This window comes from Poecile atricapillus, chromosome 8 (genome assembly GCF_030490865.1).
Source record: "Poecile atricapillus isolate bPoeAtr1 chromosome 8, bPoeAtr1.hap1, whole genome shotgun sequence".
Classification (NCBI taxonomy): Eukaryota; Metazoa; Chordata; class Aves; order Passeriformes; family Paridae; genus Poecile; species Poecile atricapillus.
In genome coordinates this window covers 26,978,009-27,005,668 of record NC_081256.1, presented here as the reverse complement: position 1 = coordinate 27,005,668, position 27,660 = coordinate 26,978,009, and the positions used below count along the sequence as shown (strand labels likewise).

The 27,660-nt window shown below is 44.0% G+C and overlaps 1 protein-coding gene across 5 annotated transcripts; it reads left to right on the top strand.

The window, feature by feature from the left end:
- On the top strand, positions 1-26,543 carry TSC22D2 (TSC22 domain family member 2). 5 transcript variants are annotated; one of them, XM_058844185.1, is made up of 4 exons: positions 3-2,293; positions 15,839-15,947; positions 24,126-24,177; positions 24,901-25,039. In XM_058844185.1, exons 1-3 carry the CDS (start codon positions 315-317, stop codon positions 24,153-24,155), a joined length of 2,118 nt encoding a protein of 705 aa, XP_058700168.1. In that variant the 5' UTR covers positions 3-314; the 3' UTR covers positions 24,156-24,177; positions 24,901-25,039. The 5 variants fall into 5 exon arrangements, with proteins under 5 accessions (XP_058700167.1, XP_058700168.1, XP_058700169.1 ...); XM_058844182.1 differs by having other exon boundaries at positions 4-2,293; positions 15,839-15,910; positions 24,901-26,543; XM_058844184.1 differs by lacking the exons at positions 24,126-24,177; positions 24,901-25,039 and adding an exon at positions 21,402-23,196 and having other exon boundaries at positions 1-2,293.
- Positions 26,544-27,660: the final 1,117 nt, after the last annotated feature.

The following is a 27,660-nucleotide window of genomic DNA, read 5'->3' as shown; positions in this document are numbered from 1 at the left end:
ACACGGGGCCGCCTGGGCCTCGCCCGGCCAGCGCGGGGCCCCTCGCGCGGGGCGGGCCGCGGGCCCGCTGCTGCGGCCCGCAGGAAGCCAAGGGGCGCTCGGAGCGGCGGCAGGGAGGAGAAGGAGGCCCGGCCGCGGGAAGAGGGCTGCGGATAGGGAGGAAGAGGAGGAGCCCCGCCGCCCCCCGCCCGCCGCAGGAAGCCGCCGGAGGATGTACGGTAGTGCCGGGGGCCCGGCCGGCACGCCGTGACAGCCCGCCCCAGCACCCCGCTCGCCTCGCCACGGCCGGCCGAACCCCTTCCTGCGGAGGAAACATGTCCAAGATGCCGGCCAAGAAGAAGAGCTGCTTCCAGATCACCAGCGTGACCACGGCGCAGGTGGCCAGCAGCATCACCGAGGACACCGAGAGCCTGGATGACCCGGATGAGTCCCGCACCGAGGACGTGTCTTCTGAAATCTTTGATGTTTCCCGAGCCACCGACTACGGCCCCGAGGACGTCTGCGAGCGGAGCTCTTCCGAAGAGACTCTCAACAACGTGGGCGAGGCCGAAACTCCCAGCAGCGTCTCTCCCAATCTCCTTTTGGACGGACAGCTGGCTGTGGCTGCTGCTGGGGTGGCTGCAGGCCCCAACGGGGGGGCTGTGCCCAAAAGTTCGGCTGTGCCCCTGGCAGCTGTTGCCCCTGGCACTGCTGTGGGGGGAGGCAGCAGTACTCAGGCTGCTCTGCCCTCCACAGGGCCTTCTGCAGCCGCTGCCTCCGGGGCCATGTCTCAGACAGCGGCTGCTGCGTGCAGCTCACGCTTCAGGGTGATCAAGCTGGACCACGGTACTGGGGAGCCCTACAGGCGAGGCCGATGGACGTGTATGGAGTACTATGACCGGGACTCAGATGGTGGTGGTGTTCTGAGCAGGACTGGAGATTGCATTAGGCACAGCAGCACCTTTGAACAGGCTGCTCAAGAGAGGGACAGTGGCCTCGGTGCCACAGGAGGTTCTGTTGTGATCTCGGCTGTGCCAGCGTCAGCCCATGGCCCCGATTCTATAGCTGACAGCTCCCTGGCTGCTGTGTCACAGCTGCTTCAGACAGAGAAAATGAACCAGTCCTCTCTACAGCAACCTAATTTTGTCATTGGGCAACAGCAGCAGCCACCACAGCCCGTAGGTGGGGCCGTGCCTCAGAGTACTGCTCAGCCTGTGTTTTCCGGGGCTTCGGGAGCAAGTCAGCAAATGATAGTGCCGCAGCAGCCCCAGCCACAGGTAAATCCACAGGGTGTTTCACAGGCTGGACCCAACGGGAAAGGCATGGCACCTCCCAGTGTGACAGTAGGGCAGTCAAGCATTCCTGTGGCCCAGCAGCAGGTGCAGCAGGCAAACGTACCAGTGACTCAGCCTCAACAATTTGCTTATTCTCAGTCCCAGATTCCACCAGTGCATCTACTGCCGACGCAGCCTCCTGGGCAGGCTGAATACATGCAGCACATGACAATGATGCAGTCTCAAGGAGCTATTCAGCAGGCTACTACAAGCTCTGCTCCGAGTACTGTGGCCTCCAGCCTTCCTGTGGGGCAGGTGACGGGCCAGAACCCCTCACCTGTGGGAGCACCAGTGATGGGGGTGTCAGCGCAGCCCAGCGAAGCAGTCGGACAGGGATCGGGGTTGATGCAGAGTGGCCAGGCACAAGCCAGTCAACCTGGCATCCCACAGCCAGGAGGTGTGGTGCAGCCAGGCCTTGGACATACGGGGGTTGTGCAACAGAAATCTGTGACTCAGCATCCAATGGGGGGAAGCAGTCAAGTGTCGGGAATGCCTGGTGCTCCCCATGCAGTGGTCCCTGGAGTTCAGAGCGTGCCTGCGGTTGTGCCCGGTACAAGCGTGCCTGGTGTGTCCACCACCACTTCTGTTACTATGCCAAACGTCCCTGTTACGCTGGTCCAGTCCCAGCTGACGAGCCACCCTTCTGTCAGCAGAAGCACTGGTGTGGTCCAGTCCCAGCACGTCGGACACTCGATGATGCAAGGTGCGCCCAGCGCACCCGCCAGTCTGCCTCAGGCAAACCTCGGACAGTTTCAGACCCAGGCCCAGTCCTTAGTAGGCCAGATTGATGATACTAGAAGAAAATCGGAACCCCTACCTCAGCCACCACTTTCTCTTATAGCTGAAAATAAACCTCTTGTGAAGCCTCCCATTCCAGACACTCTAGCAAATCCTCTTCAGTTACCTGCAAGTACTCCAATGAACAGTCTTGCTAGCTCTGTTTTTGGCATATCCATTCCTGTTGATGGTGATGAAGACAGGTATGAATTATTTTATAATGCCATAAAAAAGAGGCATATTTTTCGGGGGGAAAAACGTCAACTTTAAAGTTATTGCCAAGTGTTTTTTGTAAATTCGTATTTTCAGAAAGTCATGCTGAGGTTCGCCTGGACTATATTTTTATTTTAAGAATGCAAACCATAGCAAAGTGTTAAGGCCAGTAGTGAATTGTGCTTGTTTTTTGCAGGGTGTGAGTGCAATTACTTTTCTCTCAAAATGGGCTACAAAGTATCCTGAAAGCTGCTCAATGCAAAAATAATATGACCTCTTCAAAATCAAAGGCTGAAAGCTGTCTTTCTGTAGCCAGTGGCTCAAGATGTGAGAAGGGCTGCTCTCTCCTTCTTCCTGAATGCATTATAAAACACTTCAGTGACAGCAGGGTTAAAATGACACTGTATTGTAGTGTTAAATCTGTGTGATGCTATCTCAGGGCTTTTAACAGAGTTTCTTGATTTTTATCCTGCTGTGGAGTTAACACTTTATAGTGTCAGCTAATAAGGAGACACTTGCACTTGGATGTGGATTTATGTGCAAATCCATATGCGGGGAAAGCTCTGCAGAGAATGATCCTTTGTATTGAGAAAACAGACGATGTGGACACGGTGGGAAGTGTCCTTCCCACCCTTACAGTGAGGGTTTTTTTTTTAATTGCAAAGTAATTTGGAGCTATGAGTTGTAACAGAGGGGTGTGGTGTGAGCAGACTCCTGAGAGGGCCTGAGAGAGGGTGTGTGGCTGCTGTTCCCATAGACACATCCGACTGCTCTGAAGGCCAAAACCATTTGATTGATTTTTTTGAGGGAAAGGAGACTCAAACAGTGTTTAAGCAGTGAATTTAACTCAGAACATTTGCTGTCAGGATTGCTGCAGTTTGGAGGAAGGGAATGCACTTGTGTTATTTATTTTTAAAAACAGGCATTAGACCATTATGAGCAAGTCTTGTGGTGAATTTCTCTGCAAGTCTTCCCTCACCTTGGGACAGCACCAGACATTAGGATAAGGGAGTCAGTGTTGCTTTGAGGATGTTTTAGTGAAGCAGCTGTGTCTGTGGGGTTGGGGTGCAGCGGATGGAGAGAGCACCTCAAAGTGGATGTTTGGAGAGTTCAGGCTGCAGGTTTAATGCTGGCCTGTGCTTGCTGGAGAAGTGGCTGACACTGTGTCTAAGAAAGTAACTGCTGTGCTTTTCTGCAAGGAGAAGCTGTTGTTTGGAAACCTGTGCTGGTTCTGATTAAAGCGGTAAAGGACTGACAAGAAAAAGTTTGAAATTTACTCACAGTTTGCCTACCTTAGGAGGATTGCTAACCTGGCTGACAAACTGCCTTGTGCAAATAAGGTTAGATTTCAAGCTGGTGGGTTCTCTTCATAGCTCAGTGTTTTTTGAGATGTTTTGTCTGGTAATCAGTCTGTTGATTCAGGAATCAGAAAGAAAGCAATGCATTTTGCATTTGTTTTCCATAGCTTCTAATGCTTAATATGAATTGTGGTAATGAACGTGAGTATCAGTGACAAGTGAATCATTTCTGTGTAAAGATAGAGAAAAACATCTAACTCTGTGTGGCACTCCAGTGAGTCACCTCTTGGTGCTCCTACCAGAACAGTGATTTTTAAAGCTAGTTTTCTAGTTTAGTCATTGAACTTGCCACCTTGCCACGGTGCTTTACATGGTGTTCATTTCTAAAGAGACTCTTTTGCACTTTACCAGGAGAACTGTGAGTAAGAAGAGGAAATGGGGTCTGGATGCAGCATGCTCCTTTTGACACTGTAGTGTTCAGTAGAGAGACGAGTGTCTGGTTATCAGTGAAGGAGTGCCCGTGTGTCAGTTCTGCACTGGGTGATAAAACTGAGCCGTGTGCTGGGCTGTTGGAAAGCCAGGAGCACATGTGTGCTGTGAGAGCCTTTCCCAGCTGGGAAGGTGTTCCTGGTAAGCTATGAAAGCTCACCTTAGATGGACCTAGACCACATATGTAACATAGGAGATGAATACAGAGACAGTAGATCAAAGTTTATTCTTTGCTCCCCTCAAGCAGTAGCCTGACTTCCACTGGCTTCAGAGAAAGGTGAGAATGAAAACCTAGCAGCTTGTTAAGGCTGTTTTACCACTTGGTTTTTATTTGCTTTACTCTCTGAGAAGGCTTTATTGTAAGACTGTCTCCTGCTTGTCTGCTGTTCTATTCTTGCTCCTGCTTTTTTTCTCTTCCCAGCCATTTAAAAATTATGTCAGTACTCCCATGGGCTTTGCCCAGCTGCCTTATCTACTGGAATCAGTAGTGAAATAGTTAATGAAGACCTTCAAGTGTCATTAATAGGCTGGGGGTTGACACTGATAAAGCTATTAAGGCACAAAGGGAGCTGATACATCATGAGTCATGGTTTGTGCTGGCAGGTCCAGGAAGTTACTGCACAGCTCAGTTCAGAGAGGTTACTTGGTGGTCACAGAAGCTATAAATCAGTGGAAAGCATTTTTTTTTCCTTTGTCTTTCTTACTATTAATGTGTAACATTCCCAGAAAGGGGGCTCAGTGTGTAGGCAGGTATCTACGTTTCTTCTGGCACCTTCAGTTATACTTCAATATTTGCACCTACTTGAAGCTTCACAGACTTGTTTAGATCATTCTCCTATAGTCATCTTCTAAAACAGTGACTCATCAAGGAGCAGTGTATAGTTCTCAATACCCTGGATTTATCTGGAAAGTCACTCACCATTCTGAATATGAAGAGGAACTGTTTGAAAGGTAAAATAGTAAAGATGGAAATTCTTTGAAGGCAGCATGCCAGCAATACAGTAAACATGATGTAAAAAGTTGGTCAGTTAGTGTATTTCTGAAGAAAAGATTTTTTGTATTTCTCCTATCTTTGTTTTAAATCAAACAACGTCTAAGGTTATTAGGGGTGGAGGTGATCTAGCCTGATATATAAAGAGAACTATGTTTATAGATTGCTTTCTTCCAAGCCATTGCCCAAAGACTTTTAATTTCCTGTTCCCATAGACACTTCTGAGAGTAGTCTATAAAAAATGTGATTTCTTGCATTGACCTGATGAATAGTGAAAAATCAATTAACTGGAAAGTCTTGTCTTGGGGGAAGAACGGGTGGATAGGTAGTCCAAAAGAATGAAAAAGAAAAAAGCCTTTGTTGTGTCCTGCCTTCCTTGAGAAGCAGAGCCAGTATTTCAGTTGATGTGTCCAAATTGCTAAGCTCTTAAAAGGGAAAAATTGTTGTGTGAAAGTTATGAAATATTTACAACATAACACAGTGTTATTTTCTTTTCATCTTTAAATGTGGCTGCAAATAAAATAAACTGCAGCAGTATTGAAGGATGGAGGAACTAGTACTGGTACTGAGGCAGATGTGGGTATTGCTGCCTCAAAGAGGGAGCCTGAAAAATACTAATTGTGTAAAAACACAACTAGAACTAGATCTCAAAATTGCTCTGACTCTTCTTTTTTTGTTCAACACTAGTACTAATTATTTTGGAGGGAGGGCAGTTAGAGCACCTGAGAGGATTTTGGTGTTGGTCTGTGTCATGTTCTCTGCTTACCCTTATGCCCATGTATACACAAATTTGTAATTGACAAGTAGAATATTTCATCTGGCTAAATAACTTTATTTTGGCTCTTGGGGGGAAAAGAAATATGTTGCTTCTGTTATAAGAATATTACTGAGAAAGCTTGTTCAAACCTCCTACGTGTTTGGCAGGCTTCTGGGGCAAAATATTACTAGGGCTGTTGGAAAAGGAGCAGAGTATAGATCATTTTCCAGAGATAACTGACCGGCTTGAACTGTTCCGGCTGTATTCCAGGAACACTGATGAATGGCTGCAATTGTGAACTGGCAGCTATGGCAGCTGAGCTGTTGAGAGCCCAACAGTGCAGGGCTCTCCGCAGCGTGTCTCTGAGCTCAGCTAAATCACCTATTTGTATGGAGCACTAACTGCTGGGAGAACTGTGCTCTTGAGACCATGTTCATCATTTAAGGACAAAACTGGGCATGGGATCACTTAAGTATTGCCCTAGATGCATATTTTATTGTGATCCTAAAGAAAAAAGTAAGTATTCTGCAAATACATACCAGAAAATACTTGATACTTGAATTGCATTAGTACTCAGTGTTACTAGTTTCTTCACCTTGCTCATAAACTCTGTAGAGGATTGATCTCTCCTACAACTACTGACTTGTTGTCAGCTCTCCTCCTGAAGGCCTGTGTTTGTGAATATGTGTGGAAGCAGGTGAGAATGCAGCCTGGGCAGACAGGCTCCAGAGCCTGGAGAGCCTTCAGTCTGATGGACAGTTCAAAAACTAAGCTGGGGCTTCTGGGCTCACCTGCAGCTCATGGCAGCAAACGATGGTTAATGCAAAGAAACTCCAGTTGGTTGTGTTCAGTGCTTGCTGTACTTTCTGTAACAAAAATTACCAAAGGTAACTGCAGCACTGCATGAGTTTCTGGGTGGTGGAAAGCCTATTGTGCTGTGCAGTCAGTTTTGGAGTGGTGCAAGATAGCTAAACAGAACTGTAGTTGCTTGTTTGACAGTATGGGTTCCTAGTTTAAACATTCAAATGACTTTGTTAAGTCAGTGAATTCTTAAAATTAATGAGGTACAAGTGTTTCAGGTGAACGAGTTATTAAAAGGAGGAAATGGGGAAAATAGGTGGAAGAAATTTACAGTGATGCTGTTCAGTTTGTTTTAAAGACTCTAGTGACCAGCTCTGACAGGTGAGGTTCCCTGTGCCTCAGACTCCCGAGTGTTCTGCTCAGCTGCTGGGGGTTTGTTTTTCCCTTGTCTCCTGTAGAACAGTGTAAATGTTCCATAGCTGATTTCTGAATGCTGTCTGTATGGCAGAAATAACAGCATATGTTTTGTGGAAGCTATTTTAAACTTCTTGTTAAAAGCTGAATAATTTGGATGTTTCAAGAAGGCAGGACTGCCTAACTGCTCTCAGACTCCAGAAGGGCTGAAAGTTCTCTGAGGCTGCATTTTTACAGGAGGTGCTGATAATTTTTATGACTTCAGGTGACAATATAGTAAAGAGGAGTTACTCCCTGTTACTGTACTGGATATTTGATTACCAGCCTGTTGTATGTTGAATCTGTATATTAATTTTCCTGTTTTAAAGCTGGCAATTAGCAGTTTCTGTTGCTCAGGAGAAGCACAAACTTGTTCGTGCTTTATGGGTCAGCAATGATTCCTTAAGAAACGTCTGTGAGACTCCTCCTGCTAAACCATCTGGATGGTTCTGTTCAGTAAATCTAGATTGTCAGGCACAGGTGTCTGCTTTTATTCCTCTATTTGACAAAGTATAAAGATAGAAGTATTTATAGTAACAGCTAAAGCCACTGTCTCCTGAGAAGATTCTCCAGACGCAAGAGGTCACTTGAAGTGCAGGGTAAGGTTGTAGTTTCATTCCTCTTGAAAATTATTCTATCTTTAAACTTCACACTTCATAAATGCAAATGTGTATTAAGTGTCAGGAAGTCTTTGCCTTGTGGGATAATCTGTTCTTACTCAGGGCAGGTGAATTACTTGGCCGCATGAAGGACAGCTAGATGCTTGTCTTAATTTTCTTTGTCAAGCAGAGCAAAATTAGTCCAAGAGTGCACATATCTGTTCTCCCTTGGAAGCTATGAAGGATGCATTTGGATTGTGACAGCTTGCCTTGAGTGCTTTTGTCAGTGCAGAGAGAAGGTAGAAATATTAATTAGTGCCCTGGAGAGGTATGAGCTGTGTGTCGCACTCACAGCTGGCGGGTTTGTCTGGTACACATTAAAGGTTACAAACTGGAATGGCAATCTGGGCACAGCCCTGCAGGGGTGGCCTCAGCAGTGCTGAGGGGAGGGATCCCCTCCCTCCCCCTGCTGAACTTTGCCTTGTGCAGCCCAGGATAACATTCACCCCCTCTGCAGCGAGGGCAGAGTGCTGACACGTTTGTCTGGGATGGGATGAGTGTGGCAGGTGTGTGAGCTTGCAGGGGAGAAGTGTAGATTGGATAGGAGATGAGATACTGCTTTCAGTGAATGATCTGAGGCTTCTGCATCCATCTCAAGCAGATTTAATATCCAATGGAGGATGGGGTGGTCAGAAATGATGGTTAAAAAACCCTGCTTGCTTCTCCATCAGGTTACTTTGGCTGTTTTTGTGGGGGTGTAGATGAGAACTCCTGGGAATGCCTCCTATGTAGAGCACTCTTTGGTGGGTGCAAGGCCTGTAAATACCTTGACCAACCCTACAAATGCGTTCTTAAAAATACTTCTTCTGGAAACCAAGTGGCGAGCACTCACTGACAGCACAGGCTGGCCTGAAACTTGAGTGGCAGAGGCTTTGTAAATGGTATGGGAAGGCAGACAGATTTATAATACACTGTGTAAATAACCATGCCGTACATGGCCTAGGATCTAATATCTTTCTTTAAAGCTAAGTGTGTAATTTGAAACATTTGCTCATAGATGCATTCCTGACCATTATCACATGAGTAGGACAGGTGGGATTTGTCTGAGTCTGCTTGAAGCTGTTTTATCCACTCATTTTTTTCCCCCCACAGATACTGAAATATTTTGTTGTCAAAAAAAGAGGAGCCGTTTGCATTTATAGATGACTGAAATAGCTGAAAGTGTTGTCACTTCAGCTTAATGGGAGAAAAAAAAAATAAATCTCATTTTAGTGCAGTTTTATTTGAGGATGAGTATTCAATTTATAGAGACCCTGGCACTGTTCCACTGTGCCAGGCCATTTTCACCAGAAATCACAGGCAGCTTTCCCTTCATCACTGTGTATGAGAAAATTGGGTTTTGTGGGCATCACAGGAAGCAGGAGCGTGATCATCTTCAGTAACGTGTTCATACATACAAATACATACCTTTTCTTTACCAGCCATGTTGTATAAAAGTCAACACTTCTGAGGGGTTTTACAGATTTTTGGATCTATAATGTAGTACTTACAAATGTGGATCTTTTTATTTCAGAAATGCTGAATTTATTATTTTTCTTTGTCCTTCATACCAGCATATCAGGGTCTGCTGGGTAGGAGCACTCAGAGCTTGCTCTTGAATAGGATCATTTGCAGGAGAGTGTCATGGCATAGTGATGTTCTTTGGCAGGTATCAGTAGATGCTGAAGGGCTCCATCCCATGTAGAGTTCAAGGTGTCTGTTGAGACCATGGGTGTTATATTCAACAACGCTTTGCTTTTGGCTTCGTTTGGGTTTTTTTAACTTGTCTCAGTTCATTCAAATGTGGATAATACTGCAGAATTTTTCTGTGGCTTTTCTTGATAGAATTAAGAATCCCTGACTAGATCAGGCAGACTTTCTGCATTGCTGTTATCAGCTTGTAATGAAAGTTTCTCTCTGAAAATATGATCTGCTGTAGATTTTGCCTGGGAGCCAAGCTGTGCATCATGTCAACTACTTTGTTCTGTATACTTCCTGCAAGAATTGAAGGTTGACTATATCCAGTGAGAAGACAAATCATTGGTACAGGAAACCTTACCCTTGTTACACATTTTGGTTTAAGAACAGAGGCTCTTAGATTAGTGCTCGCACAGTCTGTAAGATGATGTAATTGAAGTTCAGCCTGACTGACAGCCCTGGCAGCCTTCACAGAAGAGCCGTGCTTCATTAGCAGGTGGTGTGTTAATTAATGCATCTGTGGCAGTGCTGTCTGGGACAGGAAGAGCATGAGAGCATTGGGTACCTGGCTGGGACAGAAGAGCGCCGGGCCTGGCTCCAGAAAGTGGGAAGAGAGCCTGTTGAGCATGGAAAGGGTCGTCACTAGATCTTGGAAGCCATAAAGCTGTTATGATTACAGTTGTGTGCAGCGCTCCTGAGGCTTGGGGACCAATCTGTGGGACCCAAGAGAACTGGATTCCAGAGTTCTGATATGCAGCTAGGAATAAGAAGATACTTAGAAGATTGTTATATTCTTACTATGATTAGTATTAAATAGTCATACTGGAATTCACTATTTGAACTCTTCAGCAGAGCTCCTTCAGAAATAGTATATGGTTATTACCCAGTACAGGTAATAATGAAACATTTTAAATATTTTTTTAATTATTTATTAAAATAATATAATTATGTAAAACAAGTAATAGCATTGGTAGAGGTTGAAAAATATTACTCATTTTTAAATAATCAAGCCCACCCAGAGCAGGGGAAGGCTGGTGCCAATATTTCAACAGAGCAGGCAAGTGATCAGTGAAACACCGCTGACAGACTTCATGCTCTGTGTATTTGACACAGTTGTCTGTGTTTCCTTCTCCTTAGAGACTTCTAGTCACTGCAGAAAATTAGTTGCCAAAATCTTCTTTTGAGAGTGAGGTGAAGAAGTATGGACTACTGCTTTTGGTTTTTCCAGTGAAGATCAGTTCCCTGCAGAGTGCTTTCTCTATGCTATTACAATATTTTTGTTTGGTAGTAGCCTGTGAAACCCCTTTAAATCCATTATGGTGTTTGAGATTCACTGTCTCAAAAACTGTCATGTGGGTTTGTCTTTGAGCCAGCATTTCCTCTTATCTGTAGCTAGAATGCACCTAAAACCGAGTGTTAAATCTTTGAATTCTTGCTGGTCTTTTAGGGGATGTATAGCAACTACAGTGACTTTAAGGGACTGCGTGAACAGAACATGCAATTAAACACATCACTTCAGAACTTGAAATGTTATTTTCCTTAATTTTGCATTGACTCCCCCACATTTAGTCCCTGTCAGTTTTCTCCTGCAAAGCTTTGTGTTCCAGTTACTGTTCTGTAAATTGAGTCTTATGAAAGAAAGCTGATTTAAAGTTGCAGATGCTTTAAATAGAAGGTGCTAAAAATAAAGTGAAACATCTTTTTAAAAGACAAGGATGGAGAAGGAATTCTGTTACTAGTGTAAACATAATCTCAAAATGCCATAAACTATGCTGCAAGTTCCCTGATAAACTGTGATCAAGTGACCATCAAATCCCTCATCCAGATCCCAGATGAACCCTGCCAAGTGCTGTAATTTTGAGACCAGCTGTAATCAGTCCCTATTGCAGGTCACAGTCAGCAGCCCAGTAAATAGCCTTTTTTGGGGGAGCACTGAGACACAGAACTGAAAACTACCTTGGATTTGAAATACTTCTGGCTAAACGTACATCCAGTCTTTTATAAGCTTCAGACACTAAGGAGGGATTAATTTGTTGTCCTTTAGTGCACAAACACATCTGTGTATGGTGACAGTTCTCTTGGGCTCAGACTGCACACTTACCTTACTATTGGGTCTCTTACCTATTCAGTAGTAATTGTGATGTTAAAAAAAGGCTGAATGTGTTTGTTTGCTGATTCCCTATTCAAGCCATCTTTGAATCAATTCTTTCTCCAAGTGTTTGATTCAGTTCTGGCTCTGTAGCAGTAACACAGATGCACAAAGTTCCATTAGTGTGCTTCCTGTGGTAAATGTGACTGAAGAGCACCTTTTTTTGGGCAAAATTCCCAGCTCCTGTATCTCTGTGTACAGGATGGGAATTGGAAGATGGCAATTGACTCCCCCATCCTATTGGGGTGTTACTGCACGATTGACCTTACTCCTAGGATCTGGGTTATGAGAGTAGGTAGGTGCATATCCTTCTGGAGAGCTGGTATCCAAACCTGGCCATGAAATTGAAGCTAAGGGCTCAGGCTGAATAAAGTAAAATTTCAGTTATTCTCTGTATGTCCTGTGTAGAGGCTTGACACCCTTGCAAGGCTTTAATTTTTTTAAATTCTGTTTAGATTCTTTTCTGTGGAATTGCAGCCAGCTACTCATGTTTTGTACTTGTGCAGCTGGTTCTTGCTACCAGAGCTTACTGCTTCCCCCTTATCCTTATTGAATTGCACCCTTTTTATTTCAGACAATTGCTCCAGTTGGGCAAGATCTTCCTGAATTCTATTCCTGTCCAGAGTGCTTGCAGATCATCTGCAGGTATAGAGATAGTCTACTCCACTGCCCAAGCAATGGATTAAAGTGTCCCATAACACATTTGGGGGAGACCTTGGGAGAGCACTGATGAATGATCCTCCCACTGAGCCCTCGGAGAGCCACGTGCACAGAGTAGTTGCCAATGGTGGCCTGGCTTTGTATGAGCTGAGCTCTTACCAACAAAAATGTCATGCAAGGTGGCTTTAAAAGCTCGACTCATTTTATGACATGGTCACATCTCCTGTGGCTTTCTGTATGAGACCTGTCCGTTGTTCTCATAAGGAATTTTGGCTGAAGTGAACTTCTCTAAAGGTCACCCATGTGTGCTTGTCTGGGTAATAAATATGTGCTTCCATTCTTTGGTTTTCCTTAGAGGTATTGAGCATGGATTGTCTGACCTGTTGTTTTCATGTTCTTCAAAGACAGGTGCTTAGGCCTTTTGAATGTTTTACATTCATGTAAGTGAGGTTGAGAGAAGACTATCTGAGGTGGTATTAATTTTTTATTTGGGGAAAGAGGTGCTATTTTTCATGTGTTGTTCTTCTTGTTGCCCTCAATTGCTGAGGTTAGTCAGTACTTTGAAACTTGTTCATGAACAAGGATGTTACTAGTCCTTTCAAAGGAAGTAGTTGGTAAAAAGGCATCTGTGCAGCAGCTGCTGTGTTGGGCTGATACCCAGTCCAAGCCAGTATTGTTATTTGAACCCAAAAGCAATTATCTGTACACTTGATGATTTGCCAGCTTTCACAGGCATGGTTTCTAGCGAACAGAGCTCTCAAGGGTGAAGTTTGTATTTGGCATACTGTCCTTATGAATGGCAGTGGCAGGATACACTTGCAACTTTTGGGTGAGACTTGGGATGAGGTCTAGGCTTCCCTTTTAAAGGGACAGATTGATGTCCTGGGCATTCAGGGAACTAAGTTCTCCTTCCTTAAATTTGGATCAAATTTTCAGTTACATGAAAACTGTTCTTAGAAACCAGAGCATGGGAGTAAGGTGTGAATATTGGCATTCGTGAGCTTTTAAAGGACATAAATGCAGTACGTATTGTAGGACTTGTTTATAGAGACATGGAAACATTTTTGGCCACTTGAGATACACTTTGAATGTTTAAGTGTACTAAGTTAGTTGTCTTTCATAGTCTGGGAATGGAATTCAGCCCACGTACCCTTGGGCATACCTGATCTCTCTCACCAGAGTTGGAGGAAGAGAAATTCTGGAGTATCTTCTGTGGAAGGGTAGGTGGTTGCTTTTTCTCTGGGTCAGCAGCTGGGACATTCCTGTCCTGTCTGGCTCTGGGTTCCACTGTGTCAATCTGCCAAGGACTGGGTCTGAGTCTTGACCTCAGCCCTGGCAATCTGCCAGGGAGGAGACACAGAAAATCTGCTTCTCTGGTCCAGGCTGTGTCTGTAGTCACTTAGGGCAGTGTCAGGAGGACTTGTGGGGCTCCAGCTGTGGCACAGCAGCAGCAGGCTAGGTGTTACTGCTCCTGTAAGCTGTTTTCTCAGTTGTTTCTGCAAACAGAAGGGCATTTTTAGGCATTCTCTAACCTTTCACTGTTTCTTATGGTTAAACTAGATGCCTCCACAGTCTGAAACTCAGTCATACTGGTTCAGATCTGCATGTGAGGCATCATTCATGCTGTCTCTGTGGATTTGCTTTTCCTGTTTAGGTACACACACACCCATTAATTATTTTTAAAATATATAGCTATGGAGTAGAAAAGGTTCTCTTACTTGTTGTATGAAGTAATGCAAAAGCAATTTCAACAGTGGGGGCTACAAATGAGAATTTAATAAGGAAATTTTTTCCATATCTTTTCAGATGCTTGCTTAAGAATAGTACAAAAATATAGAGCATAGAGAATATCAGTATAAAAATAGACTATATGGAATACATGCTGTGTGGTTATAAACCACTTTTTATACATAACAGTAGCAACACAGCTTTATATGCTACAAGTAAATTTGTCTTGGCATTTAAATTATTTTCTATTTACAGCCTCATTCTGAGGAAGGGACTGTACATACTCCTGACAGCTGCATTAGAAAGAAGAGCCCGGGCCTTCCTTTGAGCAAAGGAGTGCTCTCTTGATCTGCAGATGCCAATTGTTTTCCACATGTGAAGTCCTTTTACACAAATGTCCTTTAACTATTGTGTTGCTCTTCCTGTAATTACTTGTTGTGTGCAGTGCTTCTTAGGAAAGTGTTGATGTTACCAACATAGGAGGATGGTGTCTATCAGTTTTGATCAAGCAACTTCTGTAAAAGATCTTAAGATAAATTCCAGACTTCCACGAAGTTGTTTTTTTTTATTAAGGGTACAGTGCTGAAGGTGGGAAAAGGAGTGGCAGGCACTTTAAACTCAGACCCTTCCTGGTCATTGCTGATACACAAATCTTTGCAAGATTTTTGGTATTCACCTGCCATGAGAATTGAATTACTTCTGATAGTGTTCTGTTATGGCGCTGCTTCTGTGATGTTTTTGATTTATTTTATGTGATTTTCACTATGCAGTAATTGTACTTCAATTGAAATAATTAATAACTTGAAGACATTTGCTTTTAGAAATATTCTTCCCATAAACTTAGAAAAGGGATTGATACCTGTGCTTCTATTGTTGATATAAACTTCTCATTTTAAAACTGTTCCTAAAAAGAATTTGAACTCATGCTTGCATTTCTGAAGATTTTTCAGCAAGTTTGTGTCATTGGTCTCTAGAGCTGGTGTAGCTCTGCCCACATGAGGATGAGCAGTTTGAGGCTGGGAGTTTGTAAGCTTCAGTTTAACACTGCTGCAGCCACGGGCAGCAGAGAGCTCTGTGCTTCACCCAGTATCTAATTTACAGCAAACGTCCAGATGAGACTTGGGAGAAGCAAGATTGTCTGATTAGACTGTCAGTATAGCTGCCAGTGTGGGGCTGAGGCTGCAGGGTCAGGCTGCTCAGGGCTTTGGCACTGGTGTTGGGATATGGCCAGAGGGGCTGTGGCTGTGAGAACGCTGTGCTGAGTGCATTGCCAAGGCAGCCCTTGCCTTGTGGGGAAATGGGACTGAGGGCTGCTTACAGAGGTAGCTGACATTCCGTTTTTCATTTCTAGCTGGATCTGTTTTTCTGTTGTAAATTGATCTGTCGTAGTTTGAATGTGACATACTGAACTCTTGACTTTGGGTCCCCTTGGAGGAATCATCTGTTTTGAGTATAAAGCAGTGGGTTAAGTAGGATGGAAACACTGGGTACTGTGTGCAGAGGTAGTTTGGGACATACCAAAAATGGGGAAGGTATCTCTTGGGTTTAAGTATGTTTGGCACTAGGGTGATGGTCAGCTAAACGATGCAGCATTGCCAGCAGGATGGGAGATGTCTCATTGTTGGTCTTAGTCTCATCTTTGTACAGGAGCAGCTTAATACAGCCTGAAAATCCATAGGGCTGGAAAACTACTATTTTGGTTTGGGTCTTTGTGTCCTTAATGAAAATCCATAGAAACAGTAGGGCCTTTCAGACATTAGTTTAACCTGTCTGGACAGCTAATTCACTTTGTAATGCAGGTTGAATTAAGAGAGTTGGTATTTTTATTACGTACCCGTTTTCAACATGTCTGTCTGATTCTTGGATCTCATAGGAATCCGTCAACTGCATTCTACCAAGCGTTCCATTTCAACAAGTTACACGAGTCAAAGACCACCTGGGATAGGTATGGATGCTTGAGTATGGAATGCATACATGCTGAGGTATGCATGAACTGCTTTGCTCTATGCGAGTTTCTCATTGTTTTTGTTTGCACAGAACTGCTGCCTGTGTTCAGAACTCCATATTGGGCTTCTGCAGTTTGAAGAGGTGAAAGTGGTCATGGAAGTATTTGTTCTGAAACATGGAACTAAACTCTAAAATATGACATGACTTTTTCTCTTCCTTCTTCCATTATGCATGTATCATACATGATGCATAAGTTCAGAGTTTAATGCTAGTCAACCTTCACCAAAATATTTACAGCTTCCTTGTCCAAAAGAGGAGACTTTTTGGCATTGAGCCCTGTATCAGAAAACACATTGTGAAAATACTACATTTAAACACAATTTTGGCAAAGTTAAGATATTTCTGTCTTTAAACTGGGAAAAGAAGCTTTCTCGCTTACTTTCATTCTGCTCAAGTGAAGCTGGATGGGGAACATGAACTGTGACAAGGAAAAGTAAAGTAAATCTCCAAAGTTAGCATTGAACTCATGGTGAGAAACTGCAGTGAAGTGCAACAGTCTTAACTGGCATGGATAGGATTGAGAGAGGTGCATTACTAATTCATCAGTAGCTGCAAACTGTTCCTTTCCTGTGCTTTAGTGATTTTGAGGGATTTTTTTTTTAATTTTTTTTTCAGCATTAAGTCAAAGTCCCAGTGATGTGATTTAATGCCTTTAATGTGCTGCTCTGGCTTGTCAAAACTTCTGCTTAACAAGCTGTGTAGAATGTAAATTTTGTTTGGCTGTTGAAGTATTGATAACCATTTCATCACTGTCTTGGCTGTATTTGACTTGAAAGGCTTCTCAACTTGCACAGTTCAACTGAATCCTTTAAAGTTTGCTTGGCAACAGTTTGTATACTGCAGAGTGATGGTTATAAGTAATGCTAAGTGTCCTGCAGGTTTTTTAAAAATTACTTTGTATTGCTGGGGTGCTGGCATTAAGCACAGTTTCAGAGCATGTCTTCCTTTTTCAGCAGAAAGTCAGACAAATTTATGTTACTGCTTTAAGCTCTGGATGATGCTACTTCCCTGTATTTATGGAACAGAGCTGGTATTTAGGTTTCAAGGACTTTGTTATTTCACTGGAACAAACTTCAGAGCTTAGAATACACATTTGGTTTGTAGACCAAAAGGTCACTATGTGGTCTAGCCTTTAGCTGTTTCTCTACTTTCATGTTGCAAAATAAGTCGTAAGATGAGGAAGCTAATTAAAAAAAATCCTAAAATCAAATAATAAATTATTAAGATGGAGGCTTTACAAATCTGAGATTTATTTACATTGCCTGAAGCAGATGCTGGAAATGTGGGATATAGAAGAGCATTAAATTCAGGTAGAAGAATGTAAACAGTTGCCTTTAAAATAACCTTGCACCTTTGCTGGTGAACTCTTTGTGGTAAAAACAAACGTTTGTGAGGACACAGAATGAAATTCACCAGGATTGATGCATGTTTTAAACTTATAATCCATTCAAATTCCAAAGTCTTTGACAGGATTTTGCAGGTTTTGCATTTATACCCCAGTTACTGGATTTTAAAGTCACATTAGGCAGCTTTCCTTCACTGGATGACTGAAATGGAGAAGCTTTCAGCTATAAACTTAAAGTTTATAAGTTTATAAACTTCTGTTTTTATGAACTCTAAACAGTGAAAGCTAGTGGAGGGAGCCAGGGGCATCAATGAGCAGCGCAGCTGGTTGTGGGAGCCCACGCAGGGCTGTAACAGGAACGTGGTGTGGGGCTGCTTCTTGTCATCTCTGGTTTGGAAAAGAAAAATCGCTGCTGTGGAAACAACAAGCTCGTGTGACTTCCTCAGAATCCCTTTGTTTGCCCATCACAAAATGTGGGGGTTGACACACTGCAGAGCACCAGGACCGTGAGTCTGCTGGCAGTGAACTCTTAATTACATTTTGCAGCTCTTTCAGAGGTGCTTTGTGAACCTGAGGGGCTTGACTTAGGAGACTTTGTAAACAGAAAATCTTTCTGTGTAATTGTAGTATTTTTTTCTAACGAATGTGGATTATTCCCCTATGAGTAGCTGTCACTGGGGACCTGCTGAGGTCAGCAGAGCTAGCTGCATGATACTGCAAGAGGGAACAAGAGATTGCTGAATTGCTCCAGTGAATAGAAGCTATTTTATTTTTCACCATCACGCTGTGGCAGGAAGAGTGCTGGTGACACTCAAACCAGTAAGTGTTAGGGAGATACTGGTTGTTACTGACACATTAGCAGGGATGTTTTCTTGCACAGTGCTCACACAGGTCTCACGTGTTTGGTCTTTTGATATGGTTTAAGAAGGGGAGCAGTGGTTTCTTGGCATATTCACGTGAGGCTGGGTGGTTGCTCTTTTGGGCCTGGGTTGTCTTTGCACAGTCAAGGTGCCATACCAGCTTTATCTGGGTCTGCCTAAAGCACAGACATTATTGGTAGACTTGAATTAAAGTAGTAGGATTTATGTTTCCATTGCATTTATGAATGAAGTATTAAACCTTCACAATATAAATTAACTCATAAAATGTGTGTGGGAACTCCTGAGGTGGTGATTTCACTGCCTCAGGTTGTCACACATTCTCACATGCCTTTGACAAAGAAAAATAATGCAAGTTTGAAATACTCACACAGATCCTCTTTCCAGGCTGGGTAGGTGATTAGATTGCATTGGGATGCTATCATTATAAAATCTCTTTATGGGATAGAGGCTAATTAAATAGGCCTTAACTCTTTCAAGAATAGAAAAAATTTCTCTGGATAAACTGAATAACTTAACCAGTGGTAAGACAGTAGCTCATAAATGAGGAAACAATGAGGGGAAAGAATAAATGACCACAGGACTTCAGTTCACTTGTAACCAAGTAGAAGCACTCCAGCGTACCTTACTGGTGTTTACAGAAAAGTTATTTGAAAATTTGATTCAAAGCAGTAACAGCAAAAGGGAGAGAAGAGCTGGGGGTGGTCACTTGACTTGGGATTGTGTGTCAGACTTGTGGCGATGCCTTTTCTACTTACAGTGACTTAAAGGGAAGCATTTATGGTGGTTTCCAGGAGGATTTGTCTTGCAGAAGCTGTTGGACAGAGCATTGGTGTCCCATGTCCTCTGCCCTGTAGGATCAGCTGTGAGATGAGATACGTTTTATGCATCTAAAAAGCAAGAAAATTTCTGCCTTCTGGGAGTCTTTTGGGGTGTAACTTGGTGTCAAGAAATTCCTTAGGATAGTAGTATACAGATAATCATTAATAGAGCTGAACACAGAATGTTTTTTGTTACTGATTGAAAAACTTCAGAATTAGCTTACATCATGCAGTCAGTAGGATTTCAATCTCATTTCAGTGTGAAACACTATTACCTAGTTCAATGCTTGGCTGTGCCAAAGTAGGCTCTGTATAATTCATTCCTAATATATCCAGCATTGGTGTAACATACACGTTACTGAGGTCTGTGAAATATCTAAAAACGAACCACTGTGCTTTTTTTAAGCATACAGAATGAATTAAGCCGCAAATACCTTTGAAGTTGGATCCTTAGTCTTTTTTTACCTAGGTTTTGAGGTGAATTTGGAAGTTCAGAGTATGTTTTTTGGGAAGATGATAGTTGTATCTAATGGCATTAATGGTGAAAACGCCACACTGACTGCCATAGCACTTGTTGAATTAATAATAGAAATGAATCTTGTTGCCCATGGATATGAGGTGGTATTGAAGGCTGTGGCCATTAGCAAGTTAACATTAAGACGTTAACCTTTTTTTTGTATGAGAAGCAGAAAAGACCTTGGTTGTGCAAGCCAAGTGCTTCTCAGCAATAATAAACACCATTTTCAATGCTAATCCAAAGCAGAGCCCCATACCATCTACAATGGAGAAAATGAACTCTACTCTAGCCCAAAGCAGCACATTTTCTGCCCTTTATTCCACAGTGTTTGCCTCATGCTCAGGTTGCATGCTCTCCAATACAGCCTCCTTAACCACCACCCCTTCCCATCCTTTGCTCTGATAATGGGCGCTGTTCCTGTAGTCTATGCACCAGGCCTGCAGGTTGTCCACAGATGTCCACTGAGATAATTTAGTCTGTGATTTTGGGCTCCATCTCTCATGGTGGTCACTCAGGACAGGAGAGGTATGTGTGTTGCGTGGAGCTCTTGGACACCGAAGCTGAGTTAGGCTGGGTCCTGCAGCCTTCCTTGCTGTGCTCTTCACCACACACTGCTGGGCAGTCTCACACTCTCCCCTGCTCTAGACAGACAGTCCTCCTTGAACTTCTCCAGTTTGGGTCCTTCCCATGGGCTGCAGCTCTTCTTAAGCTGCTGCACCACTGGGTCCTTTCCGCAGGGTCAATCCTTCAGGAACAGGTTGCTTCAGATACTTCCAACACACCTGCTCCAGTGTGGCAGAGGTTCTGCCAGGAGCCTGTCCCAACACAGACTTCCCAAAGCACCATGGCCTCTTTTGGGCACCCACCTGCTCTGCTGCTGGGGCTCTCTGTGCGCTGCAGCTCGGTCTCTGCAGCCCCTTGACTCATCCACAGCTCACAGTCCTGCAGCTCCAGCCTGCCCAGCGTGTCAGTGCTGCCATGGGCACCTGCCAGCCCAGGCACATGCTAGTGGCTGTTATCAAGTGTTCCAGGCACCGCAGTGAGGTGATAAGAGCAGTGTGGCAGCACTGAGAGCAAAAGGTGGCCACTAACAAGCAATGGACTATAGCAGACTCAGGCAAGCAAGCCCATGGCAAGCGTGGGAGGTTCCAGGCAATAACTGCACAGAAGGAAGAGCTATCCATTCAATCTAGAGCATCCCAGTCAAATCTGTCCTTACTTCAAACCCTTCCAACCCCATGTTGGGCACTGTCTTGGTTTAATGCTGCTGGCACTAAGCCCCATGCAGCCACTCATTCAGCTCCCCCTCCTCCCAGAAGAGGAAAAGTGAGAGAACTTGTCAGTTGAGATAAAGACAATTTAATAGGAAAAGCAAAAGCCACCATCAAAATGAGTATTTCTCTGACAAGGTGGGGTCTTGTCTACCTGGTGCTTAAGGTAGGAAAACATTGGGTTTACCATCCATCTCTGGGAATGACAAACTGTGCTTGGGGGGTCTTTGGTGTTTTTGCTGACTGTAAATCTTGCCATGTACCTTGTGGGCTTCAATCTGAACTTGGTGTACCAATATAGTATCTTTTTTGGTAGAGCCTTCATTGACATGACCTTAAGTGGGAGGTCCAAGTCAAAATTAAATGTGCACTGTTCATTGTATCTGTTTGATACTTGGTGTGCTGCAGAAGCGCTGTGGGGTGGGAGTTTTGCTTTTAAAAACTAATATGCCTAATGCACCCATTCATCTTCCCTGTGTCATGTGGATTTTTTTGCAGTTTTGACAAAAATCACTAGACTTCTGTAGCTCTTGGAGCAATCAGTAATTGGTCTTTTTTCACAAGAGCTAAATGGTGTCTTTCCTCTTCTAATTCCAGGATTTGCAAGTTGAGGCATTGACTCTACAGTGGATGGTGCACTCACAGAATGTGTCACTCTCACTCCATTCAGTCATCCAAAAAGACTTTATTTAGGAGATATTTGGGGTTTCTTCCTGGCCTTTTCATAAGGACTGGATTGTATTTATAAATGTCATTCTGCAGCCATGGGATAAAATATTTTTATGCAAACTGGAATTTGATGTCAAGGGTTTAGGATTTGAGAACAGTATAAAATTTTAAGATTTGGCAGCACATTTGGAGTTCCCCATGAGAGTAGCTGTCACTGGAGTGCTCTGCTCATGAATGTCCCACAGGAGCTGCTGTTGGGAGCACTGTCAGATTAATGAACAAAATCATGTGGGAATTGTATAGCATCTAATTCTCATCTTCCTTCAGAAAGTGATATGACGTACAGTCAGCTGATTTTATCCTGATGACAAACTGGGGCACCCTGTGTCAGTGTGGAGCTCCTGGTGGCTGTGTGGGGGTCTGTGTGGCCCCAGCCTCTGCCTGCTGAGGCTGGGGTGGGTACAGGGACCCAGGCTCCGTGGTTCAGTCCTGGCGCAGCTGCTCTGCAGATGGGGGCAGCAGGAGCCTTACAAAGGAGTGTACAAAGCTGCTTAGAGCTTTCAGCACTGTTGGTGTCGTGCCGAGTGTGGGGTCTGTGTGGTAAGGCAGAGGTTTTCCCAGCTCATTCCAATCCCTCTGCAGGGAGGGACAATTCCTACACCCACCCAACAGGCAGAGGGGAGCTCAGAGCAAAAGGTGTGCACAGGGTGGGTGCAGCTCTTTGGGAGGCTGAGGGAAGGCTGCCTGTCTTTCTCATGGAACTGCTTGAATGCCTTTACTTGGAGTGATATAGCAGGGTTTATTTTTTAAAATAATCACACTACAAAATAGCTGAAACAGGGATAGAATAAAGTTCCAATCTCAAGTTTGACTAGACAGGTATTGACAAAAGTTGTACAATTGTGCTGCAAAGATGGGGAAGTAGATCCCCCTGCCATGTGTGGTGTTTGCTTTAATTGTTTAATTTAATTCTCTTGCTGTTACCTCTTAGAGCTGCCTCATCTGACCTGTAGGGTGGTGTCCATAAAGGACTGTGAGAGGACAGGGAGTCTTGGGGATTTTGTGGTTCATGGACACAGATACTTCTGACAGTGCCAGATGACTCCGATGCGTGTTAATTCAGCATGGAAAGGAATACTTCCCTTGGCATGAGTTATAAAGAGCTTTTATTCTGAGGAGGTTTACCATAGATAGGGTTTGAAAGAGGCTTAGAAGACAATAAGAGACTAGAACAGTTTTCTTCTGAAATGTGTGTTCAGGGCTTTTGGTTTGGGTTTCAAGATTGGTTCAGTAGAAACAGAGGCTGTTATTCCCTCAGTCTGCAAACCTGATGCCCTCTGCTTGTATAAGCCCGGTGCTGGTACTGACAGTTCTGTGGGAGCCCTTAAAATTAACTTCTGACCAGTATCACTCTTTGGGAGCTGAGCCATGTTCCACATCTGTGACTAGTACTACTGACCACATTGCCATACTCTTTGTAAAAAGCCTTGAGTGGTTTTTTTCTTAACACTTGGTTTTGGTGAGTTGCACAATTCCAGAGAGGCGAGTTTTCCAGCATGACTGCAACCCTTGCATTTTCCCCATGTTAACTCCACTAAACGTGGCTGCACACTGCTGATAGCTATGTCCATGGCTGGGAGTTTTATCAGCAGCTCTCACTGGTGGGGCTGTCACAGCCCAGGAGCCACTGTGTGTGTCAGGGACCCCTGAGAGCCGGGGTGGGAGGGTGGTGGGGAGGGTGGGGAGGTGGCTGCTTGCAGGCTGCAGCTTTGCATGCCCCAGGGAGAGCTACAGCTCCTCTCTGAACAGAGAAAGCAGAGTTTGGGGGAGATCAGGGACACTCCTGGCCTGCCGAAATCCAGCTCCAGAGCTGCGAGTGAGGAACTGGCTCGTGTGCCTGTGGTGGGACTTGGAAACAGACTCTGGCTATTGGGGGCTGCATTTCCATCCTGCAGCATTCAGAGATGCGGTTTGGGAGTGAATACACATCCTCACAGTGTGCTCTGAGGTGCACCAGTGTGTCTGTGGAACAAGCCTGGCCTTAGCTGTGACCCAGGGCCATGTGTTTGTCAGCTGTCAGGAGGATCCAGGGAGGATTCTCTGGGAGCCAGGAAGTGGCTCAGGGCTCTGGTTGTGTCTCAGCCTCCTGCTGGCTGCTGCCACAGGCTGCCACAGGAGCTCCTTGCCTGGAAGGTGCACTCGAGTGAATCCAGAGAACAGGTATTATAACAGGATTTTTTCTTCATTGCTTTATAAAAACAAAGTTTGGAAGAAATAATGCTCATGGTAAGAATCCTATGAATATCCCATGAATACTTGTTTTTCCTCAGTGAAGAAAGCTGGAAAGTGAGGCCAGGATTCAAAGCAGTTGATTTGGTGTTTATTCTAATGCATTTTCATGGTTCTGGGTGTCATAAGCCCAGTATGAGAAGGTATAAACTGAATGAGCAGAGTTTCTTGTGAGTTACAACTGTACTGGGCAACTGGGTGGGGTGAGGGGTGGGAGGGACATGGGGCACCCCCCTATGAGTGTATACTGAATTCTTGACTCTGAGCTTCAGCCTTCCAGTGACAGCATGATCCAGGAGTCCTGGGGTGTGTAGTTTTACCTGAGTGATACAATAACACGGAGTTTTCTCATTGTATTTACAGTGCGTCTGGTGCAAGTGTTGTTGCCATTGACAACAAAATAGAGCAGGCAATGGTAAGTAATATATAAGTTGTTATTTCTAATAGGATTGATATGGTTCGTCAGTGAGCATAAGTTTCCTGCTGTATTGTGTTTTTGTGAGGCTGTGATATCCCTCCAGGTGAGTCAGACTGAGAACATCGATTGAAAAAAATGATAGAAAAAAGGATTTTCTGTATCAGCTATGAACGAGCACAAACCATTATTGCTTTTACTGTTGGCCCAGAAATGTTTTTTACTTAATTTTCTTGCAAATTGCTGTGAACAAGGTGATTGAACTTGAAGGAGTGCTGAAAATATAGTGCATATTTCAGTCTGTTGCTCTAGCCAAGTTCATTACTAGTTTTTCTGAAGGGTCAGGTGCTCAGCTTCAGTTAGAGCTGTTGGATTTTTGCTTATGATGTAAAAGCTTGTTGATTTAACTGGACCTGTGTACCACAGACCCATATCCCCAGTCATCAGAGCTGGTGCTTTCCTTCTGAGGAGCTGGGACATCATTCTCTCCCTTGGCTTCCATGTAACTGGAGTGACCGGAGTGCTGGAGACAAAGCTTTTGATATCAGGCCCACTTCATAAAAGGGCTGGGTTGTTTGTGCTCAAAGGCTGATTTATTTATAAATATTTGGTGATGAATGCTTTGTTTTTCCAGGCTTACTGCAGTGAAAGCAGTAAGTCCTGGGGCTGGGGTGAAGGAGACTCTTCCTTCCCGTGGTGTAACTGTCCACTTGTTCTGTGCAGGATCTAGTGAAAAGCCATTTGATGTATGCAGTGAGAGAAGAAGTGGAAGTCCTGAAGGAACAAATAAAAGAATTAGTTGAAAGAAACTCTTTACTTGAACGAGAAAATGCACTGTTAAAATCCCTTTCCAACAACGATCAGTTATCCCAGCTCTCCAGCCAACAGGCCGGCCCCAGCAGCACCTCGCAGGCGCAGCCCCCGGCCGCGCAGCCACCGCAGCCCAACGTGTCCTCGGCGTGAGCACCGCTGGCTCCCACCCGCCCGGAGCGAGCAGCCGCGCTTCTCTTGTGTCTTTGGCCTTTTCAGTATTAGACAATCATCCTCCCAGAGCCCAGCCCCGCCGGCAGCGGGGGCTGCGGCGTGGGAGTGTCCGCACGTCCGGTCGCGGAGGAGTCCCTGCAGTCCCCTGGGCTCCGGGAGGGAGGGAGGTCTGTCTGTCAGAGCTCGGCTGGCTCTCCGAGGTTCCCACTGCTCCTGGGTTGCTTTGAGCCTTGCTGTCTGGTAAGGAGCAACAACTCCTCTTCAGAGCCACTGTTCTTTTCATATAAGTAACATTTGCCTATGTTAGTTTCATTTATTTGTTTTATTTATTACAGGGCTGCTATTTTCATAATGTACATGAACAATGTCACAGAACTTTTGAATTTTTTTTTAAATAAATGTCTGTATGGGTAAAATGGTAGATGGGATTGCGTTAATAGATACAATGTCTAGGCAATAATTGAACAAAGAATCCTGGCATATTTCTAACACTAATGGCAATTGACCTTTGGTATTTATTTACGGTAGTAAAGATCCAGCTTGAATGTAAATTTTGTATAGAGTGTAAGTATGAAGACCATAGTGCATCTGTACAGGTAGTCACCAGTCCTTGTGATATAATAAATAAGCGATGGGCTATTTTGATGAAGAAAACTTTGCTCATTTCTGTTTCTACTTTCTAATAGAGAGAAAGGGGCCATGATTCCTCTGCTTTTTGACATTTCGTTTTTGGTTTAGTTTTTTGGGTGGGAATAAAAAGCTGTGAAATTGTTCAACCTACTTTGTAACCAAAGAAGCAAAGCTGTGTAATTGAGTTGGTTGTTGGTTTTTTGTTTTGTTTTGTTGGCTTTTTGTTTGGTTTTTTTTTTATTTTATGATGCACATTCTTTATGTATTTTTTATTTAGTGTTTTCTCATTCACAACTTTCTTTGCTGTCTCGCATGATCTGCATGACCTGTAATCTTTGAACCACTTCCGTACCTCATGTTTTTATCCAGCACTCTTAGTGTAATATGTACTAGTCTGTGAACAATGTCAGTAAAGAGAAAGAACAGCTGGTGTTGGTGGAGCTAAGCTAGTGTGCTAGGCACTAGTTGTTAAAACAAATAAATGAAGTGAGCCATCTTTTGTTCATTTAAAATGGTGTTTTGAATTTCGTATGCAGAAAACGTTTTGTTACATTGCAGATTTAATGTATTTAATAAATGCAACATGCAGATTAAATGCAGTGTATACTGAGTATTTAAATTAAAAATGTACATTTCATAAATACAGTTTCAAGAAAGACCATCATTTGTGTAAACTAATGCAGTGTGTCAAATTGATGTACAAATATATATATATTTTAACACATTTTCTGAAATTAAACCAGTTTTGTTGACTTTTTTGGCTGTAGATGTTGTTGCAGTATAATTAAATTCAGTAGCTCTTTTCTGAACAAAACAGAGAAATGCAGTGTCAGTTGAGGCAGTAACAGACCAGTGCCAGGGTTACCACTTCTAATGCAACAGACTGGTTTCTTCTCTTCTAGGAGCAGCATCTTCAAATGCTGGCAGTGGCTGCCTTAGGGGTTTGGGTTTGCACTGGTTGCTGTAAATAAACATCTGCTCAGTCTCTGCTGTGAGTGTCTGCTCCAGTACCTGGGTGCTGAGCAGCTCTAGCTCTGCTCAGGTTTATGTCTAAGGTAAAACACTGCAAACTGCAGGTTTTGATGTCTTCACATCTCAAAGTGTCCGTGTCCCAGAAACTGAGAAGCGTCTCCTCCCCCGGTAAGCATCAGTTCAGCACAGTTCAGACCATGTATTGTGTGCTTATTAAAAAGTCCTCACTAAGGTAACAGCAAAATGATCTCTCCATTAGGCGTGGATTGGTGTTTTCTGCCTGCTGCAGCCCTTTGCTGTGAGCACTGCTGAGAGACCTTAGTGCACACAGATTAGAAAGTAAAATATTCCAGTAGCTATGTCTGTTTCCTCTGCAGTGCGATCAGTGCTTCGCTCCAGCTGTGCAGCGAGGAAGATGCTGCTAAAGTCAGAAAAAGGGGACAAATTGGGGACTTCTGGGAACAAGAGTCCCTCAGGTGAGTAGTTGATTAAAACTTCTATGGAGGATACACAGAAGCTGTCAGTTCATTTTTGAATGAAACAGAACAGAGGCATCTGAACCTGTCTCAGGTGGTGATTGTTTGGGAGCAGGGGGCGAGGCCAGCTCTGCTGCCCTGGGTGAGCTGTGAGGCGCTGGCAGGCGCATCCTTCACACAGGCGCGTTCTCCGAAAGCAGAAAGCATCTAGGAAATCTGAAAAAGGGGATGAAACAAAGATTGAACTGATCCTGATAAAAAGCCTTTGCTCTGCTCCTGTCAGGTTTGCTTTGGGGGTTTGTGTTTATCCTGGAGATGTATTCAGCTCTGGACAGCTGCTCGGCTTGTGAGAGCACTGAACTGGCAGAAGGAGTCTGGGAATGCTGCGGGCTTTTCTCCAGAGGCAGCCTGAGGAAAAGGC

Excerpts from the sequence above, each read along its gene's own strand:
- TSC22D2 (XM_058844182.1), top strand. The coding sequence starts at position 315 with ATGTCCAAGATGCCGGCCAAGAAGAAGAGCTGCTTCCAGATCACCAGC. Across the intron at positions 2,294-15,838 it reads GTTGATGGTGATGAAGACAG|GAATCCGTCAACTGCATTCT; the intron begins GTATGAATTATT and ends TGGATCTCATAG. Across the intron at positions 24,178-24,900 it reads ACAAAATAGAGCAGGCAATG|GATCTAGTGAAAAGCCATTT; the intron begins GTAAGTAATATA and ends TGTTCTGTGCAG.